Raw genomic sequence first — 26,117 nt, forward strand, 5'->3', positions numbered from 1 at the left:
CTGCTGACAGCTCAGAGCCTGGAGCCTGTTTCAGATTCTGTGTCTCCCTCTTTCTGACCCTCCCTCGTTCATGCTCTGTCTCTCTCTGTCTAAAAATAAACGTTAAAAAAAAATTAAAAAAAAAATAGAGTCTATGGATTTGGGTTTTGTTCATCGGTGAGAATTGGTATAAAAGAAAGTCTGCTACTTGAGTCAGCTCAAATCTATTGAATGAGTTTTGGATCTCATAATCATGGAAATAAAGGAATGAAGAGAAATATATGTAAGCTAGATTACCTAAATTTATGTTACGGTGTAGATTTATTTTTGTTATTCTTGGGTGTCTCATAGTGTCTTAATAGAGTCTTCCCCCCCCCCCCCCCCCCCCCCCACCCCTTTATGGGAAAAGGCTTTATGGCTAATAGACACTTAATCAAATGAGAGTTGGGCCTGGCTTTTGTAGGAGGAGCCTGTCTTCAGCCAGGCACAAGCAGAGGATTATGGGAAGCATCATCCACAAGGTCAAAGGGCTGCAGAGCTCCCGGAGGCCAGTGTGCTGATATTGCATGCTTACCCAGCGGATTGGCAGGACTGAGGTGACTGACATGAATTACTGTGTCCTTCTGATGAAACTCTTGTGGAGGTGGGTACTTAGAAATATTGAAGTCCACTGAACGTGCTCGGCAATTTTGTTCCTGTCATAGGTGATCTTCAAGGTTATTAGAAACACTTGGTTAAAGTTATTTTTGCCACACTTCTCTACTATAAAGTAGTAACTTTGCATTTAGTAGTAATTTTTTTTTCTTTCCATATTCTATTCTTTGGAAGTGAGTCACGAAGTCCAGCCCACATTCAAGGGGAGGGCAATCAAGCTCCACCTCCTGGGAAGGGAATTCTCATGTTACTTGGAATTATTCTGTAAGGAAGATTTGTCTTTTCTCTCCCCATTTTTATTTTTTTTTAATTAAAAAAATTTTTTTAGTGTTTATTTTTGAGAGTGAGAGAGCATGAGTGGGGGAGGGACAGAGAGAGAGGAAGACACAGAATCCGAAGCAGGCTCCAGGCTCCAAGCTGTCAGCACAGAGCCTGACATGGGGCTCGACCTCACGAGTGGTGAGATCATGACCTGAGCCGAAGTCGGATGCTTAACTGACTGAAACACCCAGGCACCACTTTCTCCCTGTATTTAAATGTATCAATCATTTATATATATCTCTATGGGCTCAATATTTTAAAAAATATTTTGGGTTCCAATCCAATACTATGGCTATTTTGCTGCTCCTATTGTTCCAGCCCTGTTCACAGGGAGTTCTTTCACGTTGGCCCCTGTGTCCCTTTGACATGTCCTTTTTTGGGGGAGGTGCACTTCCTCCCTGGCATCACAAGACATCCTAGGCTCATCCTGTAGTGTTTCTGTCTTGGCCATAGAGTCAGCTTTTTTTTTTTTCTCGGGAACCCTGGTTCCTTTTATTGGAGAATGATATTTAGAGACCAAGATCTGGGTACTGGGTGCTCATGTCAGTTTTCTCAAGAGGACAAAGAAGTTCCAAGAACTCCTGAAGCTCACACAAGCAAGGAAGTAGCTCCCATTTCAGTACCACATTGGAGTTTGTTCAGTGCAGCCTGTAGTCCCTAGTGTATGATGGCCAGTTCTCCATACATGTCTTTTTTTTTTTTTTAATAAATTAAAAATTTTTTTTTCATGTTTATTTATTTTTGAGAGAGAGAGAGAGAGAGAGAGCAGAGGAAGGGCAGAGGGTGAGGGAGACACAAAATCTGAAGCAGGCTCCAGGCTCTGAACTGTCAGCACCGAGCCCGATGTGGGGCTTGAACTCACGAACCACAAGATCATGACCTGAGCTGAAGTCAGACGCCTAACTGACCGAGCCACCCAGGCGCCCATCACCTTGTATTGATTGCCAACTTTGTGTTATTTTTTCCTCTAAGTCTCTAATCACTAACATACTTTGAAGGTTTCTTTTTCAAAGATGGCCATCTATAATATTTTACCATCTGTCTAGAAGTGGGGCCTGATTTCCCTCTTCTTGAATCAATGACTTTTGTTTCTGAGAGAGAGAGAGAGAGAGAGAGAGAGAGAGAGAGAGAGAACATGAGCAGGGAAGGGGCAGGGAGACAGGGAGAGAGATTCTTAAGCAGGGTCCATGCTTAGCGCAGAGCCCAATGCAGGGCTCAATCTTGTGACCCTGGGATCATGACCTGAGCCGAAATTAAGAGTCGGCTGCTTGCACTCTCAACAATAGCCAAATTATGGAAAGAGCCTAAATGTCCATCAACTGATGAATGGATAAAGAAATTGTGGTTTATATACACAATGGAGTACTACATGGCAATGAGAAAGAACGAAATATGGCCCTTTGTAGCAACGTGGATGGAACTGGAGAGTGTGATGCTAAGTGAAATAAGCCATACAGAGAAAGAGAGATACCATATGTTTTCACTCGTATGTGGATCCTGAGAAACTTAACAGAAACCCATGGGGGAGGGGGAGAAAAAAAAAAAAAAGAGGTTAGAGTGGGAGAGAGCCAAAGCATAAGAGACTCTTAAAAACTGAGAACAAACTGAGGGTTGATGGGTATTGAGGAGGGCACCTTTTGGGATGAGCACTGGGTGTTGTATGGAAACCAATTTGACAACAAATTTTATATATTGAAAAAAATAAAAAAGAGTTGGCTGCTTAACTGACTGAACCACCCAGGTGCCCCATCAATGACTTTTTTTAATTATTTTTATTTTTTTAACGTTTACTTATTTTTGAGACAGAGGGAGACAGAGCATGAATGGGGGAGGGTCAGAGAGAGGGAGACACAGAATCTGAAACAGGCTCCAGGCTCTGAGCTGTCAGCACAGAGCCCGACGCGGGGCTCGAACTCACGGACCATAAGATCATGACCTGAGCCGAAGTCGGCTGCTTAACTGACGGAGCCACCCAGGCGCCCCAATGACTGGTTTTGATGACTAGAACATGAGACGGTAATATGGCTTGACTTCTGAGTTTCTGACATAAAATGGCTTGTGATTTCTGACGTGGCTGCTTGAAACACTCCCTCCTGGAACCCAGGTGCTGAGCTGGGAGCAGCCAAGCCATGTGGAGAAGCAGGTGGAGGAGAGCCTAGATCACCCTGCCAGTAGCCCCAGAAAGCTGCCAGCTGATGACAGTACTGCCTGCAGCCTCATAAGAGAATGCTCTTGAATGTTCTGGATCGGCTGGGCCTCCAGATGACTACAGCCCCAGACCATGTCACAGGGAGCCGAAGAGCTGCCTGCTGAGCCCAGTCAATGCAGAGAATGAGAGCTACTGAAAAGGGATTATTTGGGACTGCTACCTAGCAATACGTAACAGGAACACATAGTATATATAATACCATAGTAATACTCTTATTATGTTTTTATTCATCGTCTGTTTTTCCTGTCAGACCGTGTCAGGAGAGCAGGTGTTTTGTCTGTTTTGATTAAATGACTACCAGGCCTAGAGTCATGCCTGGCACAGAGGCACTCACGAATATTTGCGAAGAAATGAATAAATCCTGTGACCAGATTCCTTAAAGTGTGTCTGGGACTGAAAGAGAGAGCTGAGTGGGGGCTGGTTTTGGAGCTTGTCTTGGTCTGCTTGAGCGTTTGTTACAAAATACCACACATTGGGTGCCTTAAACAACACACTCTCTGAAGTCTCTTTTATAAGGACCCTAATCCCATTCGTGGGGGCTCTACTCTCATGATTTAATCACCTCCCAAAGGCCCCACCTTCCAATATTATCACACTGGGGAGTAGATTTCAACATATGAGTTGGGGGGTGGGGCACATTCAGTCTATAGCACCGCCAAGGTTTTGGGTCATTGGTCAGGGTAGAAATGAGATTTAGGACTGGGGAACCAGCATGAGCTTCTCAGTTCAGGGTCTGTGGGGTAGCAGAGAGCAGGGCCTGAGGGGTCCAGTCTGAGGGTCTGGGGACTTGGGTCACCAGGGAGGAAAAGTGCAGGACCCCAGACTCCTCGGCGGTGAGTTATGGAAGGTGTAGGGACCGTTACTGGGAAATGGGTGGTCAGTACCCTGGGTCCTATTGCTCATGTACTTGTAGCCCATATTGGTGTCCAGCCCACACTGCATGTTCAACACACGGTCCTCAGGGGCCTCTCAGCTTGGTGTGCAGGCCCCTGCTCGTCATAGAGGAGGAAGGGACAACTGAAGGCCATGACAACTGGCTGCTCTGGTCTGGGCTCAGCCACGGTCATGAAATATTAACACAGGGAGTGGGAGTTTGGGATCAGGGTTGGTCCCTACAGGGCTGGCACATCTGCCCTTCACTCTCTATGGTCCAGTACCCAGAGAGCCCTCTGTAAACACAAACAGGTGTTCCTTAGGCCAGCCCTTCCCGTGCCACTCGTTCCCTTGACTCCTTCTTCCCTCCTTGTAACATCTTCCCCTCTGATGTCCTTATTTACACCCTAGCCTCATTTCCCCAGGAGCATCCTCCCTTTTCTAGACCCAGTGCACTGCAGACTTCTGCCTCTCATCTTTCATGATGCGTTCTGAGACTTACTGAACTGAGTCCAGCCCCAGAGGCAGCGGCAGAAGTGACAGGGCCTTAGGAATCTTAAGTCCTATCTTTGGAGCAGGGCACCCAGTTTCTTTGTGGGGTCCATCCCAGACCTGGGAACCAGCTGCTATCGCCTGGAGACCTTCTGCCGTGCCGTGCAGAACCAATGGGCACTCAGTGGAAACATCTAGGTTATTTTGGGTTTTGGGAAACATTTTGCACCCAAGCCTGACACGGACAGGGGCAACTCTTGTGTTCAAAGCCCTATCTTGGTTTGGAGAGCAGAGGGCGACCCTGGGAGGTCCTGGCTGAGCAAGAGAAAGGGAGCTGGGTCCTCATCCCTGTGACCACACGGGGGCGCTGCTGCTGCACTGAGCAGCCTGGGAGGGTCTGGGCTGTAAGTTGGTCAGAAAAGGCTGACCTGAAGGCTGGGCATCTTCAACAGGGGCGTGAATCAGCTTCTGAGCGGCACGGGACGCCCCAGGTGTCAAGGTCGGGAATGGAGCAGGGATTGAAGGAGAGGAGAGCTCAAGGAGCCTTGTGCCATCTCTGAGGTTTGCGCCGTCTCTGAGGTTTCCACCTCTCCGCTACGACTCATCTCTGCAGCTCCTTGATGACAACACCCAGGAAAACCGAAAAGAAACATTTCCTTTTCCTACTTCTTTTCAGTACTCTTTCTTGATGCCCACAATAACATCTGTGTAACTTTTTCTCAGGAAGGATACACGAGAAGTTGGTCGACATGTGCATCTTTGGCGGGGGACCAGGGCCCCTGGGTTCTTGGAAGGGAGGAAAGTTTCCTACTGCAAGCCCTTTGGAATGAATTTGAATGATCTCTTCAAAACATTTTACATTAAAAATCCCTTTCATCTGCATGATCCTTGCCAGTGAATGTAGTTTGCTCGGCTGTGTCTGTGTGATGGGCCCAGATCCAGGCCCTCCACTGCCTGGTTCCTCCGCACGCCCAGGGTGTTCACACCTCAGAGCCTTCACTGCTCTTCCTGGCCTGAAAACATATCTCTCAGACAGCACTTCCTTCCCTGACATTCTTTTCCAATGTCCTCTTTGAGAGGCCCTCCCTGTACTAGCCTCCCCATGTTGTCCCTCCCGCCTCCCTCTGACCCCTGCCCTCTTTGCCTTTGTTCACACCCTGTTCACTGATACACATTTTAAAGTATATTTCATTGTTTATTGTCTGCTCCTCCTTGAGAATATAAGCTTTACCAGAGGACAAGAGTAGAGATTTTGATTGTTCACAGCTGTATCTCCATTGTGTTGCAAGTGCCTGATTGTTGAATTTAAAACGTTTATTGAGTGAATGAATTAGTGAATGCACGTTCAGACTGACTCACAGACATGCACACTGCTACATACCAATACACAGACACCGTCACTCACACTGACACCTGCACACAGAACACGTATCGTCACTGTAGCCGGTCTTAAGGGCTTACTTCAAGTTTAACACACACCTTACTTGCTGACCTATGGCCCTTGATCTGTAACAGAACTAATTTAACTGATTTTCTTGGAGCTTTGCAGACAGTTGGCCTTGAGGAATGAAGGACCAGAGCTTTCCCAGGCTGCAGAGGCCAGCAAGTCTGTTAGAAGCTGCCTCAGCTTTCTGATTAGTCTAGCAATTCTTTTAGCAAAATTTTTTTTTTTTTTTTTTTTTTTAGGTTACACAAATGATTTCATGACCTCCCTTTGTTATCTGTAGACCTGGCCCTCTCTTGCAGAAAGAACAGAGTCCTCCTGCATATCATGCAACAAGAACCAGACTCTCACACAACCCCCTTGCACGGAGACTATTTGGAACTGGCCTCATCCAGTCTGCACGTGGTTAAGAAATGTTGCAGGCCACTGCATTCCCTTTGCTGATTAAGTACCCTGAACCCCTTTCAAAACCCCCGGGCCAGGCAGAAACCTTAGAGTTGGCTTTTGGTCAAGAGTCTTCCTTCTCCCTGGGTTACTGGCCTCCTGGATAAAGCTCAAATTCCTTTCCAATCAGAACTCATCTCTTAAGTAAGGATCTTTCAGGCTACCAGCAGCTGAACTTGGATTTGGTAACACACACACACACACACACACACACACACACACACACACCTCGATGCCTAATTTTCATTCCACATTATGTTGTGAACATGTCCCAGGTCTTTATGAATGATTTGAACAACTTTCTCCAGATTATTGTGGAAGTTTCCAAATGTACCTAAAGTTTGAAAGAATAGTCCCTAGCACCATAGACTTAGTCAATTTAATATTTGCCTCATATGTGTAATAAATTGTATTTATTTTTTTAGGTTTTAAAATTTATTTTCTTTTTTGGCAATAAATTCTATTTCTGTAATTCTGCATAAATATTTGAAAATTACCTACCAATCTCAAGACTCTTATCCCTAAGTACTTCAGCATTCATCTCTTAAAAAATTAATTTTTTCACTCAATATTGTTATACAATTCTCTTAGTTATTGTCCAAAAGTCTTCTATTTGGAGGACAGGGGAGCTCAGGGGTGCTTGGGCCATCTCTGAGGTTTCCGTTTCCTCCAGGCAACCCCTCTTTCCAGTTCCTTAATGGTAACAGCAGGAAAATGAAAAGTAGAAACATTTTCTTCTATTCCCTAATTCTCAGTTTTTGGAAACTTAGTTTTTAATTTTTTTAAAAATAGGCTTTTTTAAATGTTTATTTGTTTTTGAGACAGAGCATGAACGGGGGAGGGTCAGAGAGAGAGAGGGAGACACAGACTCTGAAGCAGGCTCCAGGCTCTGAGCTGTCAGCACAGAGCCTGACGCGGGGCTCGAACTTACAGACCGTGAGATCATGACCTGAGCTGAAGTCAGACGCTTAATCGACTGAGCCACCCAGGCATCCCTAAAAATAGTTGTAATGTTTATTTACTTTTGAAAGAGAGAGAGTGAGCAGGGAAGGGGTAGAGAGAGGGAGACAGAGGGTCAGAAGCAGGCTCTGCACTGTCAGTGCAGTCTGATGTGGGGCTTGAACTCAGGAACTGTGAGACCATGATCTGAGCTGAAATCAAGAGTCGGACAGTTAACCCACTGAGCCACCCAGGCGCCCCACGAATATCCAACTTATTAAGGCAGTGTGTGCAGAAGGCTTGTGGAAGGTGAGATTTGAAAGGGGATTTGAGCTCTGTTTGTAGGGAGATGGGAATATGAAGCTAAAGAATTTGGGCTTTAATTGGGAGCCATGAGAGTTGTGTTGTTTTTGTTTTTTTGCAAGTGCTTCTTAAAATTAATGTTTTTTGTTTTTTTGTTTTTTTTTTTTACTTTGAGATAACTGAAGATTCATGTGCAATTATGAGACATAATATAGGTCCTGAGCAACTTTTACTCAGTTTTCCTCAATGGTAATACCTCGCAAAACTCTAGTCAATATTAAAACCAGGATATTAACATTGATACAATCCACTGTTCTTATTCAGATTTCCCCAGTTTTACTTGCATTCATCTGTGTATGTACAGCAAAACCTTGGTTTGTGAGCATAATTCGTTCCAGAAACATGCTTATAATCCAAAGCACTTGTATATCAAAGCAAATTTCCCCGCAAGAGATAATGGAAACTCAGATGATTCATTCCACATCCCAAAAATATTCATATAAAAATGATTAAAATACTGTAATATAATATAAAATAATAAAGAAAATACAAAATATAAAGAAAAATAAACATATTAACCTGCACTTACCTTTGAAAACCTTCGTGGCTGGTGTGAGGGAGACAAGAGAGAGGAAGGTGATTGTATCAGATGACTTTCACTCTCACTAAAGGAATTACTGCTATCTATTGACTCAAAGGAATCTTTTTCTGCATGGGGGTCATTGTATACACTCGCATGGATGTTGACTACAGTACAATATTAATAAACCCTTGTCATATACCATATATAATGTAACTGGCAGTGAGGCAGCAGGGGAAAGGGTCTATATCTGCAGGCAGCCTGACCTAGAATGAAGCAAAGCATTCCAAAGTTTACTCTTGTCTGGAAAAGCAAAGGACTGTCTATAGGTGCTTTGAAGTGACAAAAAATACACTAGTGCCAGTTGTGGGCACCTTCCAACGTTCTGAAAAATCACTGATTTCTGCCAAACACCATGGCCTGAGACCGAGCATCTGCCATGGGAGATGATCACCCACAATCCAATGAAGAGAGAGACAGAGAACCATTGGCTCAGTTGTGACCATGTGATGTTCAGTGTCACATACTGCTCGTATTGCAAGACATTGCTCATTAATCGAGTTAAAATTTATTAGAAAGTTTGCTTGTCTTGCGGAACACTCACAGAATGAGTTACTCGCAATCCAAGGTTTTAACTATATTTCTTTTTTTTTTTTTTTCCTTTTTTTTTTTTTTTTTTTTTGTCTGAGAAGGAGCTCGCTTTTTGGGGAGTAGAGCACTGCATGTGGCCAACACACCACACATCACGTTCCTACACATCGCGCTTAAAAAGGTATATGGGAGGTTTTGCTAAGAAAGATCAACTAGAACATGGGTTCCTCTGGGCAACTTCCCCATCCCTCCGAGGAGTCGGCACATTCCCAACCATTTCCTGGAAGGCAAATGTGGTCGCTACACGTAGAGCCCCCGCAGGGGTGCCTTCTTGTTTTTTATAAAGAACATTTTCTTTAGATTTTTTGAAGTCTTCATTTGTTACTTTCATCCTACAGACCAGCTTCTGTATGGATTGCCTTGATGTTGGCCCCAGAGAGGTCATCTTTAGCCATGATCAAGTTGTCCAGGGTTACATCATTGGTCAGGGTCATCCTGCTTGTATGGATCTGAAAGATGGGCTTCTTAGTCTTTTCACCTGGCAGGGGAATTCAATTTTCCTGTCAATGTGGCCTGGTCTGATAAGTGCTGGGTCCAAAGTTTCTATTCAGTTTGTGGCCATGATAACTTTCACATCACCCCTTGAAACAAATCCATCCAACTGGTTCAACAGTTCCAACATTATTCATTGAATTTCTCTCTCACCACCGGAATTTGAGTCTACTTTTTGTTCCAATGGCATCAATTTCATTAATAAATATGACGGATGGTGCATGTTCTTCTGCAACTTGAAACGATTCCTGAAGGAGTTTGGGCCCATCACCTAGGTACTTCTGAATAAGTTCAGAGCCAACCACTCTTTAAAAAAATTTTTTTTAAGGTTTATTTATTTTTGAGACAGAGAGAGACAGAGCATGAACGGGGGAGGGGCAGAGAGAGAGGGAGACACATCGGAAGCAGGCTCCAGGTTCTGAGCCATCAGCCCAGAGCCCGACACGGGGTTTGAACTCATGGACCGCGAGATCGTGACCTGAACTGAAGTCGGACGCCCAACAGACTGAGCCACCCAGGCGCCCCCAAACCACTCTTTTAAAAAAAAATTATTACAAACAAATTTTTTTAATGTTTATTTATTTTTGAGAGAGAAACAGAGTGCGAGTGGGGGAGGGGCAGAAAGAGGGGGAGACACAGAATCCAAAGCAGGCTCCAGGCTGTGAGCACAGAGCCCAGTGTGGGGCTCTAACTCATGAACCGTGAGATCATGACCTGAGCCAAAGTCAGATCATGACCTGAGCCAAAGTCAGACACTTAAACTGACTGAAACACCCAGGCACCCCTAGAGCCAACCACTTAAGAATGTGGCTGAGGTTAGGTTTGCTAATGCTTTGGCTAATAAGGTTTTACCTGTGTCAGGTGGAACGTACAGAATGACACCCTTGGGGGCTTTATATCCATCTCTTCATAATATTCATGATGAGTGAGAGGAAGCTTCACAGATTTTTTAATTTCCTGGATTTGGTTGTCCAACCCCCCAACATCAGCATAGGTTTTCTGGGGGTGACTTTCCTACCTTCATCACTGTGACCAAGGGATCTGTGTCATCTGTGAGCACCCATATGATGGCATCACCTTGTGGTTGAGCAGGACCAAGCAGCCTGCTCCCAGCAGATCCTTGTCTACAAAGGAGAGAGTGCTGACGTAGTGTTCTGAGCCCACAGATGTAGACACGATGGCATGATTGTCATCAGTGATCTCTTCCAACCTTCCTACTGACACTGGGGTCCCCCTCAGATCATCCACCTTTGATCTTTCCTCCTCTTGCTTTTCTTCTTAAAGGCTTTATTTGTTCCTGATTTCTAATGAATTCTTCCTCCATGAGAAGATAGTCTTTAATTCTAACTTCAGTAATTTTAGCCAGCACTGAGTGTGACATGTCACCAGTGGCAGCTTGCTGGCAGCATCTGGTCCCTTTGTATACTTCTTCTTTTTCCCCACTCTAGTTGGTACAGAAGGTTCGTATTTCTTTTTCTTCTCCTTGTCATCCTTCTTGCCACCCCCAGGACCATGACCACCACTCTGACTTAGACAATGTTGCTTTGGCCACACGGACTGCCGCTGCCAGGATTGCTTAATCCTATGGAATTTTATCATATATGTGTGTTTGTTTATCTATAACCACAGTCAAAATATATTCCAAAGATTCTTTTTATTTTTTATTGATTAAAAAAAATTTTTAACATTTTATTATTGAGAGACAGAGAGACACAGAGTGTGAGCAGGGGAGGGGCAGAGAGAGGGGAAGACACAGAATCTGAAGCAGGCTCCAGGCTCTGAGCTGTCAGCACAGATCCCGACATGGGGCTCACTCACAAACTGTGAGATCACAACCTGAGCTGAAGACGGTTGTCTAACTAACTGAGACACCCAGGTGCCCCTCTATTTTTCTAATAATTTTATAATTTTACATGTTATATATAAGTTCTATTATACATTTTAAATTCATATTATAAGGTGAGAGATTTAGGTTTGAGTTTTTTGTTTGCTTATGTGTTTTTGTCTATGGACGTCCAATTGCTCTGGCATCATTTATTGAAAAGGATAGTTCCTTTTGCATTGAATTGCTTTTGTGCCTTTTTCAAAAGTCAGCTGAGCATATTTGTGTGTGGGGGGGCGCTATTCCTGGGTTTTCTCTTCTGTTCCATTGATCTGTATGTCTATTTATCTGCCAGTTAATTAAAATCTGTTTTAATTACTACAGCTATATTTTAAGACTTAACATCAAATAGAGTGACTTTTCTCACTTTATCCCTCTTTTTCAAGAGTGCGTTAGCTATTTAGGTACTATGCCTTTCTGTATAAATTTTAGAATAAGCTGGTCTAACTTTGCTGGGGCAAAAATTACATTAAACCTATGGATCAATTTGGAGGGAATCGACATCTCTACTAAGTTGACTCTTCTAATACATGAACATATTATGTCTCTATTTAATTTGATTTCTTTTAATTGCATTTTGTAATTTTCAGCATTCAGATCCTTTATGTGTTTTGTTAAATGTATATACAGTATTTCATTTTCTTTATAATAACTATAAATAATGTTGTGCTTTTAATTTTGGTTTCCATATAACCTGTATTACTATATAAAAACATCCTTTTACTTTCAATCTACCTGTGTCATTAAATGTAAACTGAATTTCTTCTCACTTCAACCACCAAAAAAAAAAAAAAAAAATGCTGGGACACACAGATGAGAAAAGTACAACTTGGAAGCTTTTTGAGTCTTGATTGCAATGCTGTTTAGATACTTCTGTAGGAAGGGGCAAAATCACTTTATAGATTAGATTCGTGGGCACCTGGGGGGCTCCGACGGTTAAGTGTTGGATTCTTGGGTTCAACTCAGGTCATAATCTCAGGGTTTGTGGGTTCAAGCCCTGAATGGGGCTCTGCCCTGGCAGCACAGAGCCTTCTTGGGATTCTCTCTCTTCTCTCTGCCCCTTCCCTGCTTTCTCTCTTTCTCTCAAAATAAATAAACATTAAAAAGAAAAGAAAAGAAACTGATCTCTATGAGAATCTCTAGCTGGAGCTTTGAACCACAACTTCAGGTCTAAAGAGAAAATCCATATGCCTCCACCTCCATTCCCAGGCAAGCTCACTCTCTGGCATCCAGTTTACTGGGGGCGAGTTTTCTTTTAGGAGTCCGGAGGAGAGGTAAGGACTAGGAGCTCAGCACAAGTCGAGGGATTTCAGAAGGGAAAGGGACAAAACGGGGCCAATCCCAACCTGGTGTCTTTCCCTGGTTTCCTCAGAAAGACCCTGGGCCAGGCCTCAGGGTGACAAAGAGCGCTCTGTGTAGGTGAGAGGAATTCGGGCAAAGTCGCGGGTCCCTGGGAAAGACTGGCTTTGAAAGTCCCGGGCTTGAGATAGGTCTGGGGCGGGAAAGCCCAGTTCCCCGCTACTCCGCGCTCATTTCACTTCTCTCAACCTGTGTCAGGTCTTCTTGCCTGGATACTCATGACGCGGCCCCAGTTCGCACTCCCATTGCTTGTCCGGTGTCTAGAGAAGCCAATCAGCGTCACCGCGGTCCCTGGCCTGTCCTGGCCACGGACCCGCTGTGACTTGTATTCTCCAGACCCTGAGGATGCGGGTCGTGATGCCCCGAACCCTCCTCTTGCTGCTGTCGGGGGCCCTGGCCGTGACCCAGACCTGCGCGGGTGAGTGCGGGGTCGGGAAGAAAGGGCATCTGTGGGGCAGGAGCGAGGGGACCGTCCGGCGGGAACGCGGGGCCCTAGGGAAAGTGCCTGTCGCCCCCGCCCCAGAATCCTACCCACCCTGGCAGTCCTCCCCGTCCCTCCCCGACTCCTCCCTGCTCTCCCCCACTCGGACCCCCCACCCCCTGCCCTCCTGGCCGCTTCCACCTGGGATCCGGGCCTCGCGCCGGGAGCAGGGTCGGGCGGGGTCTCAAACCCTCCGCGCCCGTAGGCTCCCATTCCTTGATGTATTTCGGCACCGCGGTGTCCCGGCCCAGCCTCGGGGAGCCCCGGTACTTGGAAGTCGGCTACGTGGACGACACACAGTTCGCGCGGTTCGACAGCGACGCCTCGAGTCCGAGGATGGAGCCACGCGTGCAGTGGTTGAAGCAGGAGGCGCCGGAGTATTGGGAGCAGGAGACGCGGGGCGCCAAGGACACCGCACAGACTTTCCGACAGAGCCTGAACACGCTGCGCGGCTACTACAACCAGAGCGAAGCGGGTGAGCGACGCGGACCCGGGTCAGGGTCACGACCCCATCCCCGGGGTTGCCCGAGTCTTTGGGTCCGAGCACCACCCTGAGGCTGCGGGACCCGCCCGTCTCCAAACCCGGGAAGAGCGCGCGGGCACTTTTACCCGCCATTCAGTTTTGGCTTTAAGCCCTGGGGTTCGGGGTGTGGGAGGGGGCGGGGCTCCAGGGCGGAGCTGACCTCGGGGGCGGGGCCAGGGTCTCACACCATCCAGTGGCTGTCTTCCTGCGAAGTGGGGCCCGATTGGCGCCTCCTCCGAGGATACTGGCAGTTCGCCTATGACGGCGAGGATTACATCGCCCTGAACGAGGACCTGCGCTCTTGGACCGCGGCGGACACGGCGGCGCAGATCACCCGCCGCAAGTGGGAGGCTGCCGGAGCAGCCGAGCATCAGAGGAACGACCTGCAGGTCACGTGCGTAGAGTGGCTCCGGAAGTACTTGGAGAGGGGGAACAAGACACTGCTGCGCACAGGTACCAGGGGCCGCGGGGCTTCCCACGATTTCCCCTCCAGCTGAGGCCTCCTAAGAGGATAGGAAGAACTGGGATCCACAGCAGTATATGGCCCTCCCCTGTGTCGGGAGACTGACTGCTCGGGTTTTCAGATCTGGTCCCAGAGAGACCCCCAAAGGGTCTGTCTTTCTCCTAGAGACTGTTGAAGGATAGAGTCTCTCCAGGGATGGAGGAGGAGACCATTTCTGAAATAATTGATCAGCGTTTCCCTTTGGCTCACTGTGGCTTTGGGAACCTTGGGGGATTTTCTCAGGCTTTGTTCTCTGCCCCACACCCATGTGTTTGGGGTATCTGACTTCACCTATTCTGAGTCATTTGGCCTCCAGCCAGGTCCGGACCAGAAATCCCTTTCTTTTCTGCTCTCAGAAACCTGCCTTCTACAGTGGGCCGTCTCACCCTAATTCTAGAACTTTCCAAACAAGAAGAGATTATGTGTCTAGGCTGGTGTCTGGGTTTTTGCTCCCTTCCCCAATTCCAGCTCTCTTGTCCATTCTCAAGATGGCCACATGAGAATTGCCTCAGTGGCCCGAGACAGTTGTAAAATTCCTTAATTTTCTGACCCTTCTCTTCAGACCCCCCGAAGACACACATCACCCACTACCCCACTTCTGACCATGATGTCACCCTGAAGTGCTGGGCCCTGGGTTTCTATCCTGCGGAGATCACCCTGACCTGGCAGCGTGATGGGGAGGACCTGATCCAGGACACGGAGTTTGTGGACACTAGGCCTGGGGGAGATGGGACCTTCCAGAAGTGGGTGGCTGTGGTGGTGCCTTCTGGAGAGGAGCAGAGATACACGTGCCATGTGCAGCATGGGGGGTTGCCCAAGCCCCTCATGCTGAAATGGGGTAAGGACAGGGGGAGACCTGGGTATGGAGCCAAACTTGGAGAACTCAGGAGCCCTTCTGGAAAAATTCAGCAGGGTTGAGGCTGAGACCTCGGAGTCAAGGCCCTCACTTTATCCTCTCTTCCCAGAGTCCCCTCCTCAGCGCAGCATTCCCATGGTGGGCATTGTTGCTGGTCTGGTTTCCTTTGTGGTCATCAGTGCTGTGGTGGTTGGAGCTGTCATATGGAGGAGGTAGAGCCAAGGTACGGAAGGGGAGTGCTCTGAGTTTTCTTGTCTTTCTGTAGTGTTTCAAGTCCAGGTAGAAGTTTGTCCTGCCTTGTTTATGGGAAGTGCCATCCATGCACATGTGCTTGTCCACTGTGCAGCTCATTGCTACATTCACTCTGGAGTAAAGCTCTGTGAGAATGAAGGGCAAACTTATCACCTTGATGAATGTGGTGATAGGATCTGATTTCCAGCAGTCACAGATCAGAGAATAAGGTCCTTGCTGAGGACAGACTCCAGGAGAATTGTTGGTCTAGCCCTGACATCTCTTTTCTTCATGTCCCCTGATCCTGCCGTAGGTTTGTAGTTACAGTTCTGGAAACTTCCCTGTGGTCCAGGTTATCAGTTTCATCTAGGGTCTCGGGCTCTGCCTCCTCCGTGGCATCTCATGTGATATTTTCTTTCCATAGGTGGAAGAGAAAGGAGTTATGCTCAGTCTGCATGTAAGTATGGAGGGGGTGATCCCTGAGACCCTGGGATAGTGTAGACAGGACCCCGTGGGGAGCTCACCCACCCCAAAGCTACTCCTTTAGTCTCATCTCCTGGGGGCTCTGACCAGTTCTGTTTGTTCTAACGCAGGTAGTGACAGTGCCCAGGGCGCTCTCCACTGCTAAAGGTGAGACCCTGAAGGGCCTGAAGTAGGGAGGGGAGAGGGGAAAGGGGCTATGCATGGGAAATGGGGATTCCTTGAGTAGGATATCTTGAGCATGTGGTAGGCTGTTGAGAACGTCAACACTTATATGACTAACCTGAATTTGTTCATGATTATTTTCTTCCCCAGTGTGAGCTAGCTGCCTCGTGGGGGACTGAGTGATGCAAGATTTGTTCACTTTCCCACCTTGTGACCAATGCCCCTGATATCTCTTTCTACAAAGGGCTTCGGCATGTGTCCTCGTTCCTATTACCATAATGTGAGGAGGTGGGGAGACTGCTCCCCGCCTCCATGACCCCACCCCACACTGACCTGGGTTCTCTTTCCTCGTCTGCTTTCATGATCCAGTAGAGGGAGAGTGGGCCACCTCCATCCCTGTCTTTATGTTTCACTGAGCTACAACTTCTTACTTCCTTGTTGAACGTAGGGCTCTGGATGTGAATTTGTTTTTCCAGTTCTGGTCATGAGGAGTTGATGAGTTAGTTAAAGAAGAAGATTCCTAAAGTTTGAGAGGGGAAAGAAATGGAAACCCTGAGAACCTCCCAGAAGCTGCAGGTTTGGTGTGCCGAGTCTGCTCTGGGTGGGGACAGGAGAAAGCTGTGAGGGGCCTAGCGTTGTGGAGCCTCATGCCCAGTTGGTACAACATGGATGTGACATGGTCACTGCTCAGCTGGGGAACCTCTTTGCGCTTTTGTCTTTGTCCCTCCAGTAGCACCTGCCTTTCTAGGACTGTGATCAGTCAGGATATCACCTGGATATCTGGATATTGCCCAGACCTTGTCCTGCCTCCAGGACTATGGGCAACAAGACATTGTATGGCTGGGTCAGCTGAGGCTCAGGCCTGGGTCAGGCCTCAGTCCCGTCTCTGGGTGTTTATTCGTTGTTTCTTTGTTTCTGTAGAGGATTAGGCCCGTTCTCTTTTTTGTGTGGGAGTTCTGGTCTAATTCACCTGTGGGTGTCTCCTCGGTGACAGCAGAAGGAGATATTTGGCCTGTCAGCGTCTGCACAAGGCCCTGGGTGGCCCTGTTCATAGGAATCTGTAGTATCCAGAGGTTATTTTCAGGCTCATTCAGGTCTTGGCCTCCTTCTCGGGCTTGATTGTTCTTCCCATCTTTTCTGAAGTCTTCTGAGAGGAGCAGATTCTAGCAGACAGGAAGCATGCCATAATTTCTTATTTTAAATTAGTTCTTGTTCTGTTTCCATCCTCTGCTTGCCCACCCTCTGCCCTGGTGATCCTGGTGCTGGCTCCAGCTCCAAGTCATGGAGTTATGAAGCAGAGTCTCCTTAGATTTATATTTGGTTGGGAAATAGCACCTGTGAATCGAGGATGGTTTTTGAAAATGGGCATCTCCTTGGTGTGCAGGGGAGTTGGTGTGAGAGTGGGGACGGGAGGGGGAAGGCAGTGCTGTGAGAGGAGCACAGGGGCACTAATGGCAGTGTGAAGGGTGATTGTGCTGTCGCTGCCACAGAGCTGCTGTGGTCTGAGGCTACATTAGTAAAGATACTGCCTCCAGATTAGGGAGGTGCTCTGCACCGATCGCTCCTTCACTTTGTGTGTTGTGTGCAAGATATATGACACACTGTTTTCTGCATCTGGGAAACACGATAGAAGTTTCTGTGTTTAGGACAAGGCGCTGCTGCTGGTCTTTACATCACACTTTCAGTAGCAAGAATGGAGATGAGGATTCCCACACGGCTGTGCGTCAGCCTCACTTGCAGGGCTCGTTAAATAAGCGATTCCTTGATCTTGCGCCGAGGACTCTGAGTCTGTGGGTCCGGGGAGAGGCCTGTGCATTTTGTGAGAAGCCTGGCGCTCAGCCAGATCTGGAGCCAGTGAGGTCAGCGATCAGAGCAGCCAGCCTGGGGAGGGGCATTAAAGCCACATTTAAATGTGTGTTTTTTTTGTTTTTGTTTTTTTTTTATCTTTGGAGAGGAAAGGGAAGACATAACGTTGTCAATATGAGATGTGGTGTTGTGAGATGTGTGTTATCGTATCCTGAGGTATGGTCGGGTGGGAGGACTAGGGAGTGGTTCGCAGTTCAGTGTGACGAACACCTCGGAATGCTTGCTCTCGGCAACTACTTCCCTGATTGACTTTTCAGAGCAAACAATGGGATCTAAGCTTGTTCGAACTTAGCCAAAAGGTACTGTGCACACACACACACACACACACACATTTTATATGCATATAAAGTATTCTTTTGGGGAAGATCGTAGAACAGGCTACACAGCCAGGAACAGAGTCCACAAGTGCACGTTAGGGTGGGTCTCACACAGGAACTGTGGCCTCTGCTGCTGGGCACAGATGTCACTGCTCACACTGCTGCCTCCGTTGAAGCAGGACACTGGCCCCTGTGGCTAGGACTGACATCGCTGCTGCTTGTGGGACCGGGTGACACACTGCCACTCGCGCCGCCTGTGCAAGTACATTGTGCACAGCTGCACCTTCTCTTTGTCACCAGGTCCAGCACGTGGTCACCTGCCTGGCAGAGCCTCACGCCGTGTCTAACTGGAAGGATGTTGGGACAGCAGGTCCTTCCTCTTCCATGGAGAGAGGCGGCGTCTTCCAAAGACTCTAAATGTGGAATTCTCATGTAGGGGGGCAGTGCCGGTGCTGGGGGTGAGGGCTGGAGAAAGGTCGGCTGATTGCCATTCTCGGAGCACAGACCTGAGGCTGCAGCTTGATCTGGTGCCCTGCAGGCACTCAGGTTCAGTTGGAGGAGCAAGTTTCTAATAAACGACATCGCTCTTCTCGTTCCCTGGATGCTATGTGATTAGATGCAGCTTTGTCCACTCCGGTTTACGCTCATAAATAAGTGCAGTGGCGTTGTGGGCTGGTGAAGTGATTGCTCAAAACGTGTTTGCCCAGCCTCTGTCTCTTGCAAGGAGGAGAACACCTGGGTCTGTAAGACGTCAGGGGGTCTCTGCGTGCACTGACTGTCATGTTAATGTTTGTATTTCCCCGTGCATGGAAATACTCTGGGGAGAGAATCTCTAACATTTGTTAGCTTTATGTGATCCTCACAAAGGACTAAAAACCAACCAGCCAGAAAACCCAAACCACCAGCCTGGTTTTCTAGTGTAGCCATAGTGTCCCTCAGAGACTTAAGTGTTAGTTAATAGCAATTCAACTGAGAAAATTTATTTTATTTTATTTTTGAGAGAGAGAGAGAGGGTGCAAGTGAGAGAGGGGCAGAGAGAAACAGAAGGAAAGAGAGAGAAGTGGAGCTTGAGCTCTGCTCACCCGGAGTGGGACCTCACCTCACCCGATGTGGGGCTCGAACTCATGAGCCATGAGATCATGACCTGAGCTGAAGTCAGATGCTAAATGTCAGAGCCACCCAGGCGCCCTCAACCGAGAACATTAAAAGGTCGAATTGACTTTATTCAACTGTTCATGAATTGAGCAGTCTCCCAGCTAGAAAATAGAAAGGAGACATGGGGCTCCTGGGTGGCTCAGTCAGTTAAGTGTCTGGCTTCAGCTCAGGTCATAACTTCGTGGTTCAGTTTGTGAGTTTGAGCCCCACGTTGGGCTCTGTGCTGACAGCTCAGAACCTGGAGCCTGCTTTGGATTTTGTGTCTCCCTCTCTCTCTGCCCCTCCCCTGCTCGTGCTCTGTCTTTCAAAAATAAATATTAAAAAAAAAAAAAAAGAGACTCTTCCAGCTGCAGAAAGGATTTTAAAGGCAGAGTGGAAGGGGAAAAAGGAAATTATTCATTAAAAAATGCATTGCTTTAAGCAAGGTGGCCCTTCGAAGGGGAAAGGAAGTGGTCTTTCAGTGGCTTACCTACTTGTGCTGAGCAGGAAATTCCAGGTTGGCTGATTACAGGTCACATTTCTGGGAGAAGTTGAAGATGCATTTAGGTTAAGGATTAAGATCTTGGTGGTATTTGGCTTAGGTGACTTCATTTTGGGTCTGCTGTCTTCCTTTGTTAACAGGACCATGAACAGCTGGTAGCAGATGGAAGGACATGATATAAATGCTTACACTTATCTTATCCTTTGCTCCTGGATGAGAGGAAGCACAGACTTGCTCTCCCTCTAAATTTCTCTTTGTGGAGCCGTAAGGGTTTTTTCCTCCATTCAACCAATGCTCTGATTCCCTGTCACCAATTCAATTCATTTCATCAGCCTTTTTTTTTTTTTTTTTAATATTTATTTTTGAGACAGAAACAGAGCAGGAGAGGGGGAGGGGCAGAGAAAGAGAAAGACAGAATCCCAGGGAGACACAGAATCCGAAGCAGGGTCCAGGCTTTGAGCGGTCAGCATAGAGCCCCATGTGGGGCTCGAACTCATGGATGTGAGATCATGACCTGAGCCAAAGTTGGGCGCTTAACCAACTGAGCCACCCAGGTACTCCCAATGCAATTCATTTTAATTCTGACACTGTTGACCTGGAGTTAGCATGAGACCCACAGGTGTGAGGACGCTTCCTACAAGATTGCCCTCACTTCACAGGCACGTCTCAACTGTTACGTTGCCACATCGCCTGCACTTTTGTTCCACTTGGCTACAAAGTTGAGGGTACTCTCAAAGTTCAATAATTTGCTAGAACAACTCCTAGAACTCAGGAAAATTCCATTATTATTGTGGTTTACTATAAGGACACACATGAGCAACCAGATGAAGAGGCACATGAGTGTGGGAGCGTGAAGGTCGGAGTTGCAGGAGCCTCTGTCACCGTGGGGTTGGAATGTGCCACCCTCTGAGCATGTCAGTGTGTTCATTTCAGAAGCTGTGAACTCTGTCGTTTAGAAGCTTTTTTTTTTTTTTAAACGTTTATTTATTTTTGAGACAGAGAGAGACAGAGCGTGAACGGGGGAGGGGCAGAGAGAGAGGGAGACACAGAATCGGAAGCAGGCTCCAGGCTCTGAGCCGTCAGCCCAGAGCCCGACGCGGGGCTCGAACTCGCGGACCGCGAGATCGTGACCTGAGCTGAAGTCGGACGCTTAACCGACTGAGCCACCCAGGCGCCCCTGTCGTTTAGAAGCTTTTATGGAAGCTTCATGATATAGGTGTGCTTGATTCCATCACTGGCGAGTCAGTGATTCGCCACTGATTAAAGTCAGTGATTAAAGTCAGCCTCCAGAGCCTCTCCCCAGAGGTCAGGGAAGGAGGCTGAGGTTGCCAACTCTCTAATCATCGCTTGGTCTTTCTGGTCAGCAGCCCCCAACCTGAAGCTATCTAGGCCCCTCGGCCAAGTCCTCTCATTAGCATACCAGAAACACTCATATTACTCAGGAGATCCCAAGGGTTTGGGGAAGTCTGTGCCAGGAACCAGAGACAAAGACCAAATAAGTTTACCACAGGCCACTCCTTGGTCTTTGACCACAGGTCCCTTGTAGCGACAGGACCATAGCTGAAAAGATACTGGCACACTACCAAAGTCCCATTCAGTCAGTGACAATTAGCCCATCATCCTGCTGTATGACAGTGTCTCCCAGGATCGCTCAGGTCTCCTGGTTCCATTTAGTCTTGTCAGGTTCCAGAAGCAGGAATGGTGTCACAGCGTGTGGCTCCCTCTCTCAGGCATCTGGTATAATCGAGCTAAGAGGCAGTGTCCTCTCTTGCTCACACCTCTTGGGAGGTGTTAATGTAATGCTGGGTTTCCCTCATTACGTAACTCATTTATCCATTCCTTTACCCTCAGCTGTTGTTTCTATTTCTCTCCATTTATACCCAACTTTCTGCGGTTGGAAGGGACGTTATGTGTAGCTGCTGTGCTGGTCTAGACTGCGGGCAGCAATACAGTCTGGCAAGTCCCTCCTCCCCTGTCTTCTCTCGTCCATAGAGGGGAGGGTCACACCCGGACAGAACTTGTGGGCTAACTGACCAGTAGGCAATCTAGTGGCACTCACCGTCAGCCCCAGCTTTGCCAGATGGGGTGAAGGCACAGCCCTCCCATTCAGTCCCTTAGGAAATCTCACATCAAGGTCGAACAGCGGAGGTACGGTCACCTGCTTAGGAGTCCTTCCTGTTTCTGGCACTCGTACTTGCATTCCTGTCCTGAGACACTGTAGCGGGTAGGAAGAGGGAATGTTGAGGTGAGCTATAGTCATACCAATGTCCTCTCACTTGGGAAGGATTATAGAGTCACGCTTACATGCCCCGCCCTCCTGCCCAGATCCATCAAGGAAACAAAACAGACACCTTTTCCCCCTAACGGGGACACTCCTGATTCCCACGCATGCTGGGTTGGAGCACACTCTGTGAAGGTGTGTGAGCCAGCACTTCAAGTCTTTGTGGCCCTATTTTCACAGTATTTCCATTGTCCATTCCAACTCTCTGTTAAGCTGTTTCTCTGTCGGTATATCTGTATGCCCATTGTTGGACATCATGGCTTGTAATGTATTTTTTTAGCGTGAGGAAATGTGACCGAGCATTCCAAACTAGTACAGTATCTTTTGTTTGTTTTGTCACATGTGCACCGAAAGGCAGGTATAAAAATGTTCTCAGCGGCACTGTTTATGATTGCCCCAAATGGGAAACAACGTCAATGTGCCTAACAAGAACATATGTACATGAACTGTAGCACAGCCTTACAATGGACTGCCACACAGCCCTGAAAAAGACTGGGCTCTCGCTACACCCTACGGCATGGGTGAACCTCACAGACGTGACACTGAGTGTAGGAAGCCAGACACGTGAGAGACACAGACTTTTTGTATGTGAAGTTGAAGATGAGGACTCATTTGTAGTGCCAGAAGTCAGAAGAGTTGTTACCTCTTGTGGTGGCGTATTGACTGGGAATCTCTCCGAAACCCAAAATGCTCTGCATCTTGCTCTGGGTGGTAGTACATGGGAAGTGCATATGTGTAAAATTTCATCGACCTGTCCACACAGGATCGATGCTCTCTGCATTTTATTAAAAATTTTTTTTTACATTTATTTATTTATTTTTGAGGGCGACTGAGACAGCATGAGTTGGTGGGGGGCAGAGAGAGACGGGGAGAGAGAGAGAAAAGTCCCAAGCAGGCTCCATGCCATCAGTGCAGAGCCCGACGTGGGGCTCGAAGTCAAGAAACTGTGACACCGTGACCTGAGCCGAAACCAAGAGTCGGATGCTTAACTAACTCAGCTACCCAGGTGCCCCTATTTTTTTAAAATTTTAATTGAATTACAGCTATGTTCTTTTTCTTTTCTTTTCTTTTCTTTTTTTAATAGCACTCTAGACGTTTGCAACTACCACTGAGTAAGCAAAACCCAACCCAGAATCTCTGTTCCTGTCAAGACCCATTTGCAGCCCTCCCTTGGGGTTACTAGTATTGCTCTGACTTGCCAGCTATGTTCAAGGACTTCCTACCAGGGAATCTGCCTCCTAGCTGTCTGTAGTGTGTGGCTGGCAGTGAGAACAGTTCCTTTTGGTATTTTGGGCCACAGAGGATGCAAGTAGACTATATGTAGTTTCAGCCTTCTCTGGATTACTGCAGCCCCCAATGTCCCTTTAGTTCACGTACCCAAGGGGCCACCTCAAGAGAGGATATCAAGATACCCACTCATCACTTCCAAACAGCTTCCAAACTTGAAGGTGGTTCTTGTGATGAGCACCAAAATGTCCTACTTTATAATGCACCCCTCAAATTCCCATAGTGGTTTGCAGGGGGCTGTGCCCCGTGTGGTTACTCCTTTAACAGACTAAGTTTCCCTTCTGCCTGACCATATGGCCTGGCTGTTGGCCACTGCCCACGAGTTGCTAAATCCAAAACACAGGTGCTTTTATTGTTCATTTTATATGTCACTGCTAGCAAAGCCACATGCAAGTTAGCTCACGGAGCTGACCTGTTTTTAGCTCCCTTGGTCAGAGTGGCGGCCTCCAAACAAGATGTTGTCCATTCGCCTTGGAGCTGCTACCCATAAACCAAGGAGTTTTTCATAGGCTACTTGAGAGCTGTCTCTGGGACCCTGTCCAAGTGATGATAGAATCCAGCACCTCCTCACCAGGTCCCAAGTCAGTCCTACAGGAATAGAGGCTCCCTGCTTGTGCACATATCCTCCTTGCATTTTCCTGGCAGCATCCTGTAGAAACTTTCCACTATTTGCTAAACTGTTACCACTATGTATATATGTATTTTTAAATTTACATCCAAGTTAGTTAGCATATAGTGCAATAATGATTTCAGGAGTAGATTCCAGTGATTCATCCCCTATGTATAACACCCAGTGCTCATCCCAACAAGTGTCTGTCTTCCTTATTGCCCCTTACTTACTTAGCCCATCCCCCACCCACAACCCCTGCAGCAACCTTCAGTTTGTTCTCTGCGTTTGAGTCTCTTATGTTTTGTCCCCCTCCCTGTTTTTATATTATTTTTGCCTCCCTTCCCTTAATGTTCATCTGTTTTGTATCTTAAAATTCTCATATCAGTGAAGTCATATGATATTTGTCTTTCTCTGACTAATTTCGCTTAGCATAATACCCTCCAGTTCCATCCATGTAGCTGCAAATGACAAGATTTCATTCTTTTTGATTGCCGAGTAATACTCCATTGTACATATATACCACATCCTCTTTATCCATTCATCCGTCAATGGACATATGGGCTCTTTCCATACTTTGGCTACTGTTGATACTGCTGCTATAAACATGAGGGTGCATGTGCCCCTTAGAAACAGCACACCTGTGTCCTTTGGATAAATGCCTAGTAGTACAATTGCTGGGTTGTAGGGTAGTTCTATTTTTAACTTTTTGAGGAATCTCCATACTGTTTTCCAGAGTATCTGTACCAATTTGCATTCCCACCAGCAGTGCAAAAGAGTTCCTCTTTCTCCGCATCCTTGCCTACATCTGTTGTTGCCTGAGTTGTTAACTTTAGCCATTCTGACTGTTGTGAGGTGGTATCTCATTGTTGTCACTGCTTTTTAAATGGAATTCTTCTGGGCATTGTCCTCTCCATTAGAGTGTTTTTCCAACATTAACCAAGACTACATGGATATATCAGGCTCAAGATTATTATATGTCCTTCAGACATAGGGTAGTTTTAATTAATGTTCAGTAAGGGGGACCTGGGTGGCTCAGTCGGTTAAGTGTCCGACTTTGGCTCAGGTCATGATCTCACAGTTGGTGAGTTCCAGCCCTGCATCGGGCTCTGTGCCGACGGCTCAGAGCCTGGAGCCTGCTTTAGATTCTGTGTCTCCCTCTCAGTCTCTCTGCCCTTCCCCTGCTCATGCCATGTCTCACTTTCTCTCTCTCAAAAATAAATAAACTTTAAAAAATTAAAAAAAATTAATGTCCAGTAGCAAGCTAGTAACTTTGAATGGAAATACTCTAGTTCACTTTAGTAATCACTGAGAAGCACTCAGAGGCTTCTGCTGTAAGCTCCAGGACCTGCTGCGCATAGTGCTATTGGACAGAGTACGCCTTTGCACTGCACTCCAGCTTGTATTGTATGGTGTTTGAGCTTGGGCAGTCTTATTTTCACGTACCCTATCCGATTAGTATTGCTCATAGGGTGGATTGACATGCCTTCTGCTTTATAGTACTAGACAGAGAAGCGCTCCCCAGTCAGACATAATACCCATTCTCATGAAACATTCAGGCAAAGGAGACAGACTCTTCACTTAAAGATCATTTAAACATTCCAGTTCCCACCCAAAATTTCTACCTTCATCCTGTAATCTCTTATTTTTCTGTATTTTTCAATCTAATCATAGGCCACATTAGTGCATCAGGAACAGGTTATCGTGCCGCCTTTGCATGTGGCTCCTGTGTAATGGAGTCCTGGAGTCTTCTGCTCTCTATCCCCTGATCATTTTACCCACTCTTATGTACAAGGCTTTGGATCCCCAGCAAGGGGTCAGGTCAAACTACCTTACCTATCTTGTCAATCTTATCTCAGGTAATTTGCCTGACTGTTCCTGATCAGAGTTTTCATTGTGATCTATGCTTTCTTACTTTTTAAATTCTTCCAAACTGGGGTAAGTAGAGCCATCTTATTTGGGGCTTAAAAATATATATATATTTTAATGTTTACTTACTTATTTTGAGAGAAAGAGAGAGAGTGCACAAGTAGGGGAGGAGCAGAGAGTGAGGAAGAGAGAATCCTAAGCAGGCTCCACGCTGTCAGTGCAGAGCCCGATATGGGGCTTGAACTCACGAACTGTGAGATCATGACCTGAATTGAAATCAAGAGCCAGATGCTCAACCAACTGAGCCACCCAGGCGCCCCTTGTTTGGGGGCTTTTTAACGTTGGGGGACAAGCATGAGGTCTCTTTGGTTTACCCAACCTTCCATAGTGCTGT

At 47.0% G+C, this 26,117-nt stretch overlaps 1 protein-coding gene and 1 pseudogene across 3 annotated transcripts in view; one reads left to right on the forward strand and one right to left on the reverse strand.

Annotated features, from left to right (window-relative positions):
- Window positions 1-7,269: 7,269 nt before the first annotated feature.
- Window positions 7,270-11,751, reverse strand: LOC125938470 (26S proteasome regulatory subunit 4-like; annotated as a pseudogene).
- A 1,168-nt stretch (window positions 11,752-12,919) lies between these two features.
- The window catches only part of LOC125938459 (patr class I histocompatibility antigen, A-2 alpha chain-like), a 31,041-nt gene continuing 17,843 nt past the window's right edge, over window positions 12,920-26,117 (forward strand). Inside the window, exons 1-9 of one of the 3 annotated variants that reach the window (XM_049653638.1) lie at window positions 12,920-13,040; window positions 13,309-13,578; window positions 13,804-14,079; window positions 14,691-14,966; window positions 15,094-15,207; window positions 15,640-15,672; window positions 15,809-15,845; window positions 16,011-16,436; window positions 18,344-22,966. In XM_049653638.1, the coding sequence (XP_049509595.1) occupies window positions 12,968-13,040; window positions 13,309-13,578; window positions 13,804-14,079; window positions 14,691-14,966; window positions 15,094-15,200 (1,002 nt within the window). In that variant the 5' untranslated portion in view covers window positions 12,920-12,967 and the 3' untranslated portion in view covers window positions 15,201-15,207; window positions 15,640-15,672; window positions 15,809-15,845; window positions 16,011-16,436; window positions 18,344-22,966. The remainder of the gene's footprint in view (window positions 13,041-13,308; window positions 13,579-13,803; window positions 14,080-14,690; window positions 14,967-15,093; window positions 15,208-15,639; window positions 15,673-15,808; window positions 15,846-16,010; window positions 16,437-18,343; window positions 22,967-26,117) is intronic. The other 2 variants (XM_049653640.1, XM_049653639.1) reach the window with 2 other exon arrangements.

Source organism: Panthera uncia, assembly GCF_023721935.1.
Source record: "Panthera uncia isolate 11264 chromosome B2 unlocalized genomic scaffold, Puncia_PCG_1.0 HiC_scaffold_24, whole genome shotgun sequence".
Classification (NCBI taxonomy): Eukaryota; Metazoa; Chordata; class Mammalia; order Carnivora; family Felidae; genus Panthera; species Panthera uncia.